Source organism: Hyperolius riggenbachi, chromosome 12, assembly GCF_040937935.1.
Source record: "Hyperolius riggenbachi isolate aHypRig1 chromosome 12, aHypRig1.pri, whole genome shotgun sequence".
Lineage (NCBI taxonomy): Eukaryota > Metazoa > Chordata > Amphibia > Anura > Hyperoliidae > Hyperolius > Hyperolius riggenbachi.
In genome coordinates, this window is record NC_090657.1 from 46,041,932 (window position 1) to 46,051,309 (window position 9,378).

A 9,378-nucleotide genomic window follows, 5' to 3' on the forward strand; every position below is an offset into this window, starting at 1 on the left:
TGAGAAGGGGAGGGAAATGAATTGCTAATTATTACAAGTATTCAAAAGAATATTGAGGTGATCACCATCACTATAGTCCCAATGAAAAGCTAATGCAATAAGTAAAAAAGGCCTAGATGAGCTTTTTGGTCCATGGGCCCAGGTGCAGTCTCACATATTTTCCCTGTTGCTACACTACTGGCTGTTAATGCACATCAGTTGGCATACTTGCTTTGGCATTACCAGCATTGTACTTGTTGACCTGCAGCAGGTTCCAAATGTGCTTGTTTTAGTTTCCAGAGAAGTTACAGTAGACACATAAAAAGACATTCCTGAAATTTTGCAATCTGAATCTAGTACATGATAACCAAGGTGTCTACAACAACCAAATTATATCTAAGCATCACGTTTGCCTTGTCTTGTAGGGATGGTTTGCAGGGAGAAATCTTGCTGTGTCCCAAGTAACCACCAAATATTTCCTCTGGGTGGATGATGACTTCCTCTTTACAGAGAACACAAAAATAGAAAAACTGGTGGACGTCCTGGAAGGAACCGACTTGGATCTGGTCAGGTCTTATGTTATATTTTGGTCACTATATACTTTGTTTACTTTTACAGCACATATGCTTGTACTTTAGTATGTGTAAGATGTGAACAAACTGGCTTACTTAAAGTGGACCCAAATTAAAAATACAAGATTTCAGAAATAAAATCTATTTTCTAAAGTATAATAATAAATAGCAGCCTTTTTTCAGCTGCATGATGACAAATATGAAATATTTTACATTTATTGGAGGAACTCCTCCCTTTCTTTCAAATTGCCGGGTCAAAATACGGCAAACTGGTGAAGTAGGTGGTGTCCGGCAATGGTGGAATTGCTAATGGCTGCCCCCAGTATCATCCTAGTTATAAAAAAAAGAGAAGGGTGAAAAGCATGCACTGAAATGCTCATAGGCTTGAAGGAGTATTTATTTATCTTTGTATGTGTCAGAGTGGTGCAACTAAGTATTTTGAATAAAAAAAAAAATGTTTGGTTTGGGTCCGCTTTAAAGCAAAGCAGTCATGTCAGAAAATGGAGTCATGGGGGTAAGGTACAGCTGGTAAGGCTCCATATTAGACAGGCTTACCACCAATTTGTTTTACAGCTGACAAATGCAGGATCACTTTAATGTGACTCTGAAGTCAATAAAAACATAAAATAAAGTGGAAGACAGTCTAATTACCTCTGGTTCCTAGAATGCAGGGCCGGCCTTTGACCTGAGCGACCGGTGCGATCGCTCAGGGCGCCGGCTTCCAGGGGGCGCTCGTGCCACCTGACCTGGCCGCAACTGCAGGGCCCCGGCTGGGTCCGTCTCGCTCCGCCCCCTGGTGCGCTGCTGGGGGTGATGGGGCAAACATGCCCGTGTGGCCGCCGTGATGGAGGGGGGAGCCGCGGGGAGGGCAGCCCGACCTCTCCCTCCCTTCCTCTCCGGGCACCCTCCGTGCTCCCCCCCTCCGATCCGATGCAGACTGCTAAGGGAACAACTCACCTTCCTGGTTCCGATCGCCGGCTCCTCTCACTTGCTGCTGGTCGCCTCTTCTACATAGCCGCTGATGCACAATAAACTTCCTGCTTAACAGGAAGTTTATTGTGCATCAGCGGCTATGTAGAAGAGGCGACCAGCAGCAAGTGAGAGGAGCCGGCGATCGGAACCAGGAAGGTGAGTTGTTCCCTTAGCAGTCTGCATCGGATCGGAGGGGGGGAGCACGGAGGGTGCCCGGAGAGGAAGGGAGGGAGAGGTCGGGCTGCCCTCCCCGCGGCTCCCCCCTCCTCTATGGGGGGGGAGGGGCTACCTACCTACCTACCTACCTAGGGGGGGGGGTGTTACCTACCTACCTAATCTATACTGGGGGGCAGCTACCTATCTAATCTATACTGGGAGCACCTACCTATCTAATCTACACTGGGGGCACCTACCTATCTAGCCAATACTGGGGGCACCTACCTGTCTAACCTATACTGGGGGCAGCTACCGATCTAACCTATACTGGGGGCAGCTACCGATCTAACCTATACTGGGGGCAGCTACCTATCTAACCGATACTGGGGGCACCTACCTATCTAATCTATACTGGGGGCAGCTACCTATCTAACCTATACTGGGGGTAGCTACCTATCTAACCTATACTTGGGGCACCTACCTATCTAATCTATACTGGGGGCAGCTACCTATCTAACCTATACTGGGGGCACCTACCTATCTAACCTATACTGGGGGCACCTACCTATCTAATCTATACTGGGGGCAGCTACCTATCTATCCTATACTGGGGGTAGCTACCTAACTAATCTATACTGGGGGCAGCTACCTATCTAATCTATACTGGGGGCAGCTACCTATCTAATCTATACTGGGGGCATCTACCTATCTAATCTATACTGGGGGCAGTTACCTATCTAATCTATACTGGGGCAGCTACCTATCTAACCAATATTGCAGGTACCTACCTATCTAACCTATACACTGGGGGCAGCTACCTATCTAACCTGTACTGGGGGCACCTACCTATCTAACCTATAGCTGGGACAAGTATACTGGCTACCTATACTGTGGGCACTCATCTGGCTAACCTATACTGGGGGGGATCTGTAGCTGGACACTTACACTAAGTGGGGGGGGGGGGATCTGCTGCTTAAATACACTATAAGGGGATCTGCGACTGCAAGACTAGTAGCCTAAGCCCATATACACTAAGGGGGGGATCTGGTCTTGTATATGTAGGCAGATCCCCCCTTTAGTGTATATAGGCTTAGGCTACTAGTCTTGCAGTCGCAGATCCCCTTTTAGTGTATTTAGGCAGCAGATCCCCCGCCATCCCCCCCCCCCCCCATTAGTGTATGTGTGTGGTGCACTCACACGCGAAGAGGATGAATGTGGGGGGGGGGGGGGCACAAAAATCTGGTTACGCTCAGGGCGCTGTGAAACCTAAGGCCGGCCCTGCTAGAATGTATGGGGAGCTTGAGGACTTACTACAATAAAACTTAACATCAGTGCTCTTACAATGGCCATCATTAATAAAAAAGCATGTGCGGTACAAAAATCTGTTCGGGAAAATACTGCATTCTGTATTTTAGACTTTTGTGTGCTAATTCATAAACATTTTCACAGCTGCAATAGAAATGCGTTGTGTTACCGAAACCCAGCTTTCGGTAACATTGTTACAACATTGCTACATTCCTGTTATTCATGCAGAGACAGTATTACAATAAAAAAGACATCCCCAACTTACCTTAAGATGTGCATCTTTTGTTATATTGCCTCTGCTTGCCCTGAATCTGCTCTGTATCTGTCTACTAGTCTTTCTTAACAATCTATTTAATTGCCACAGTGCATAAGAACTTCAAGAAACTTTACACATGGCAGGCTTTCTGATGTGAAATACACATCTTAGAAGCAGGAACCCAAGAGGTTAAACAAACACGGATCAGTGAATAATGGCGCACAGTGCCTATGCATACAAATGGTGCCGCATTAAAAAGATACGCTTATCGCTATTTATCATTAGTACTGTAAAATAATGGCGCACAGGGAAAAAAAGAAGAAAAACGGCACACACTAACGTTATTTATCAATAGTGGCACACACTAACGTTATTTATCAATAATGCCGTTCATTTGCCAAACATCAGACGTTATTGCCCACAGTAACGTTATTTATCAATAGCACCCTACATAAGCCAAACTGCAGACGTTATTTAACTGCAAAACGGTGAGAGGCTCCCTTGGCTAAATATTACATTTAGCTTGGCACTTGTATTGGCCACAGGCAACCCGCGAAACGCGTTGCCTGTGCTATAATAAATCTTTTGTTTATTACAAAGATTTGTCGTCATTGAGGTAAGCTACCTCATGTTTTTGTCAATTTTAGCAGTAGCATAATAAACTTTAAAGAAAAACATTTCTTTGTTGCAGCTGCTAAAAATCCTGCAATAAATCTACAGTGTGCCTACTTCCTGCCTTCATGGAAACAGACATACGGTTAATATCCTGTGTTTAGCAATTAGCTTCTCTGCCGAAGCAGCCAGCTGACATAGCTGAGGGATCAAATTACAGTGCTGATTAGACATAGATGAGGGGGATTTAGACAGACTAAACCAGTGATGGCTAACCTTGGCACTCCAGCTGTGACAAAACTACAAATCCCATCATGCCTTTGCCTCCCCGAGTTATGCTTGGAGTTGTCAGAGTATTGCTATGCCTCATGGGACTCGTAGTTCCACCACAGCTGGAGTGCCAAGGTTAGCCATCACTGGACTAAACTCTCTAAAAACATACAGGTTGCATTTCTCTATGTTCTCCATCTGCCCTGTGCAAAAGTTCAGGTTTAAAGAGAATCTGTATTGTTAAAATTGCTCAAAAGTAAACATACCAGTGCATTAGGGGACATCTCCTATTACCCTCTGTCACAATTTCGCCGCTCCACGCCGCATTAAAAGTGGTTAAAAACAGTTTTAAAAAGTTTGTTTGTAAACAAACAAAAAGGCCACCAAAACAGGAAGTAGGTTGATGTACAGTATGTCCACACATAGAAAATACATCCATACATAAGCAGGCTGTATACAGCATTCCTTTTGAATCTCAAGAGATCATTTGTGTGTTTCTTTCCCCCATGCACTGAAGTTTCAGGCTGCTCTTTTCTTCCTGCAAACAGCTTTGCCCTTGTTTGTAATTCCTCAGTATGTGAAAGCCCAGCCAGCTCAGAGGACGATTTATCCAGCTGATTAGAGCAGCTTCTCTCTTCTCTCTTATCTAAATAACACACAGGCAGTGTGCATAGAGGGGCCAGGAAGAGTGAGTTCATAGCAGAACCACAACACTGAAGAACTTGGCAGCCTTCCAGACACAGGCCGACAAGTCTGACAGGGGAAAGATACATTGATTTATTACAGAGACTGTCATAGTAGAAAGTGCTGCAGTTAGCCAGAACACATTAGAATAGCTTTTGGAACATGTAAGATGATAAAAAACAGGATGCAATTTTTGTTACGGAGTCTCTTTAAGAGGGTTTTACAATTCAAAATGTCATGAATTCATGAAGAATTTTAGAAATGATGTGATGTTAAAAACTCCTCTACAGCCATTTTCTGTCAGTTTATAACAAGGAAGTGATTTTGCCCCTGTCTCAGGTAGGTGGCAGTGTCGCTGGTAACCATTTCATGTTCAAGCTACTCTTAGAGGAAGGTGGTGAAGAAGGAGATTGTCTGCACTGGAGAGGGGGTGGCTACCATGACATCAAAGGCTTTCCTGATTGTATTCTAGCTGGGGGAGTGGTCAACTTCTTCTTGGCTCACCCAGACAAGGTTCTAAGTGTGGGCTTTGACCCAAAGCTAAATCGAGTAGCGCATACAGGTAATCATTAATTATACATCCTTCTATACTTACCGTATATGTTCTATGCTCCAAATTAAGTCCAAGTATGAGCAGTGTTATGCCTAGAAAGTCATCATTGAGCAAATCATTCTAAAGGTGGCCACACACCATACAATTTTTTTAAATATCTGTTCAATTTAAGAATTGCAATCAATTTTTCGGACTGATTGTAACATTTCAAAAATATGACCAATGTACCACACATCTAAGTTAAATTTGTCCCCAATTATGATAACAATTATTGGAAACTCTGAGAAAATTGCTAGGGTGTGTATATTAATAAATTGACAATCTAACACACACCATACAATCTTTAGAGAAATTGAAGAAAAATATCTGGCATTCCGGATAGATAAAAATCGAAAAAAAAACGGGAAATCCGATCTGATTTTTCAGTCAAATGAAAAAAAAAAAGCTTTCGATTCTTTCGGGAGATCCGATCGTTTTTATCGAATTGCTGTAAAATCGGATCATTTTATTGTATCGTTTGTGGCCACCTTAAAGGTGGCCACACACCATACAATTTTTTAAATATCTGTTCAATTTAAGAATTGCAATACATTTTTCTGACTGATTGTAACATTTAAAAAATCTGACCAATGTACCACACACCTATGTTAAATTTTTCCCCAACTATGATTGGGAACTCTGACAAAATTGCTAGGGTATGTATACTAATAAATTGACAACCCAACACACACCATACAATCTTTAGAAAGATTGAAGAAAAATATCTGTCATTTATCTTTATCTGATCATTTATCTGATCAATTAAAATCAAAGAAAACAGGAAATCCGATCGGTTTTTCAGTCGAATGATAAAAAAGCTTCGATTTTTTCGGGAGATCCGATCGTTTTTATCGAATTAACGTACAATCAGATCATTTTATTGTATTGTGTGTGGCCACCTTTAAGGTGGTCATTAACAATTTGATTCTTCGGATGATCAGTTCTCAGATTCAATCATAATATCTTGATTTTATCAATCCTTTTCTCAGATCGATTCCATTAATCTGATCAATCCACTGATTGATGCTGGAGAGGAGCGCTGAGAGGAGAGCCCATGGTGAGGGAGGGGGACTGTCCACTCTCCACCCCGATGTGTGGCTACTGTCTCCCCTTATGCTGTGACCCCTCCTGCCCCCCAACACAGCCCTGAGCGGGCCGGCTGGGGCATCCAAATTTTTGCAGGGGGGCCGGACCCAAATTATAGTTTCTGATTATTGGATTGTCCAAACAATCGTATTGCAAATGGACACCTTAAAAGGACTCTAGTTCCATGTTTTCAGTATTTTCAGTAACAGAGGTTTAAGAAAACAAAGAAAGGCAAGCAGAAAAGATAAAGCAGTTTTACCTTTTAGCATGACGATTATATTTCTTATAGAGTGAATTAAACTATTTGAACAAAGGAGAGAAAAGACCAACTTGGCGCTACTCGTATGATTTATTGCCAAAGTGCAAATGCAAATGCATTTGAAAGTCCATTGATACAGGCAAGTGCAATACTTATTGTAGCTTTCTGGGGGTGCTGGTTGTGCGTGCATCAAACAAGGGCGCGTGGAAAAAAGGGCACAGGATATAGCCGAAATTATAAGTTGTAATGTAAAACAATATTTTTCGTTTATAGCTTATAAATGAAAATCTAGTGCTAAATAGGTTGAATAAACGTAAATGAACTGGCAAAATACCGTCTATAACAAAAACGAAATCGGAAATGAACCGTCTATAACAAGAAAACGATATTTCCACTTGTATAAAGCATAGTAATACAATGGTAGATTACAATGGTAGATTTTACAGGTATTTTACTGCAACTATACCTACCTATAGGGTCACACAGATTTCTCTCTATCCCTAACCCCTAGACCCCCCATTTGTGTAAATATACATAATTTTTTTTTTAAAACAGCCTTTATTGTCAAAAAAGTTATAAACAGGATTTTACAGTAAGAATATCCAACATTAGGCTCTTGATAAGCCTTACAGCAATAATCATTAGCTAATAGACAATGAGCTTTTAACCAGCAGCAGTTCAGAACAGAACAAAAGAGAAATTGCACATATCATATAAATACAGAAACACGACCTATTCCCTCTTCCAAACCAGGATTATTTATTTTATTTTTAATTATTCCCCCCCTTCCTTTTTTATTATTAGTTGTAGTTGTTTAGTTGTTAATTAGTCAGGCAATAAAAAAGTACAGTACAGTATTCTAGTTTTAATTAACCCACACCTCTCTTATTAATTCAGTGTCTGGCAGTCCAGGGGTATCCAACCATCCCGCCCAGATCTTGTCAAATTTATGAGGGGCCCCCCTATGTGAGTAAATCAATTTTTCTAATTTTAAATATAGGTTTACCTGTGTGACCCACATTTCAAATGTGGTCGGGGCTGGCTTGTTCCAATGTAGCAAAATAAGTCTTCTAGCTTGAAATAATAACCTATGGAAAGTAATTTGGGATTGATCTGTTAAAGTAGTATCTTTAGTTAGGCCCAGCACACAGCATTGAAACGATCTAGGGATCTTTTGGGCAACAACTGCATCTAGGGTATCTAGTACACCGTTCCAGTATCTATGCAGCTTGGGGCAGCGCCAAAGCATATGCATGAGATCTTCGTGATCTCTGTAGCAGCGGGTGCATGAAGGATCATCCTTACGTGACATTCTATATAAGCGTATGGGTGTTAAAAGAGTCCTGTGTATAATATTTAGTTGAGACATCTTTTGTGAGGCATTAGTGGAAACTACAGGAACTGCTTGGAGAATATCCAACCAATCTTCTGGTGATAGATCCCCCAGGTCTGATACCCAATTATCATAGGATTTAAGAGGAAATTTTTTAAGGAATAGATTTAGAAGTTGGGCGTAACATCCTGATATGAAGCCGCTTTTAGAGGTGGAGTGACTAATTAGGTTGAAAACTGGGACTGGGTTTATTTGGAAGGATATTGATCTGCGTTGCTTTTTAAAAGCATGCACTAGTTGAGTATATTGATAGGCTAACAAGGGATTTAGGGGGACGTTCATTTTATCCGCTAGAGAATCCTTGGAGCAGATGTTTACACCATCCAACACATGTGCAATTAATGTAATACCTTTAGTGGCCCAAGCCTTAAGAAAATGCAAATGTGAGAACTCCGAAAGTCTATGATTTCCATATAGAGGAGAATATGAGGTAAAACCTTCCACATTTTGCATCGATCTGAGCTTATCCCAGACTTTCTGGATCAATAAGATAGTGGGTGCAGTCTTTTGAAGGCTTTTAGATATTGAAGCTTCCAAAGCGGCATAGATAGAGGAGCTGCCCAACGTGCAATTAATAAGAGCTCTGGTAGGGTCAAACAAGTCTTTTTCATCCCATCCTGCTAAATGTTGAGACTGAGAGGCCAAAAAATAGGCCCAAGCATTTGGAACGGCCAGCCCACCCTCATCCTTTGGGTATTGTAAGTACTGAAGTTTGATTTTAACTCTGCCCTGTCCCCAAATAAAGTCTCTGAAAATTCTATCTATAGTTTTAAATAACTTCAAGTGAAGCCAAATTGGGGCATTATGTAGAACGTATAGTAATTGAGGCATTGTGACCATTTTGATTAAATTAATCCTTGCCACTGGAGAGAGAGGGAGTCTAGACCAAATTTTATGTTTGTGACGGATTTTAGAGAGTAGCGGTGAGATGTTGAGGGTTTCGTAGGAGTTCAGATCGGGAGAGATGATAATACCCAGATACTTAAAGGAGGATACCTTTTGGATTTCCCTGCATTCCATAGGGAGGGCAATGTCAGACTTATCTAATGGAAGGATACAAGACTTGTCCCAGTTAACCCTTAATCCAGAATAAGAACCAAAGGTTGTCAGAACAGACATAGCATTAATCAAAGAATCTTGAGAGTCCTGGAGGAAAAGAAGAGTGTCATCAGCGTATAGAGCTCCTCCAGGACTCCATATCTAAACCCCTTTATCAGCTCGTTAGATCTCACAATCTTGGCC

The 9,378-nt window shown here is 41.7% G+C and overlaps 2 protein-coding genes across 5 annotated transcripts in view; one reads left to right on the forward strand and one right to left on the reverse strand.

Annotated features, from left to right (window-relative positions):
- LOC137542301 (ABI gene family member 3-like) overlaps positions 1-9,378 on the reverse strand; it is a 336,298-nt gene that overhangs the window by 287,630 nt on the left and 39,290 nt on the right. The gene's annotated exons all lie outside the window — the stretch shown is intronic.
- LOC137542300 (beta-1,4 N-acetylgalactosaminyltransferase 2-like) overlaps positions 1-9,378 on the forward strand; it is a 135,484-nt gene that overhangs the window by 112,406 nt on the left and 13,700 nt on the right. For 2 of the 4 annotated variants that reach the window (XM_068264113.1, XM_068264115.1), the window contains 2 exons: positions 405-545; positions 5,146-5,368. In XM_068264113.1, the coding sequence (XP_068120214.1) occupies positions 405-545; positions 5,146-5,368 (364 nt within the window). Of the gene's footprint in view, positions 1-404; positions 546-5,145; positions 5,369-6,773; positions 6,877-9,378 lie in introns of those variants that run through there. The other 2 variants (XM_068264117.1, XM_068264114.1) reach the window with 2 other exon arrangements.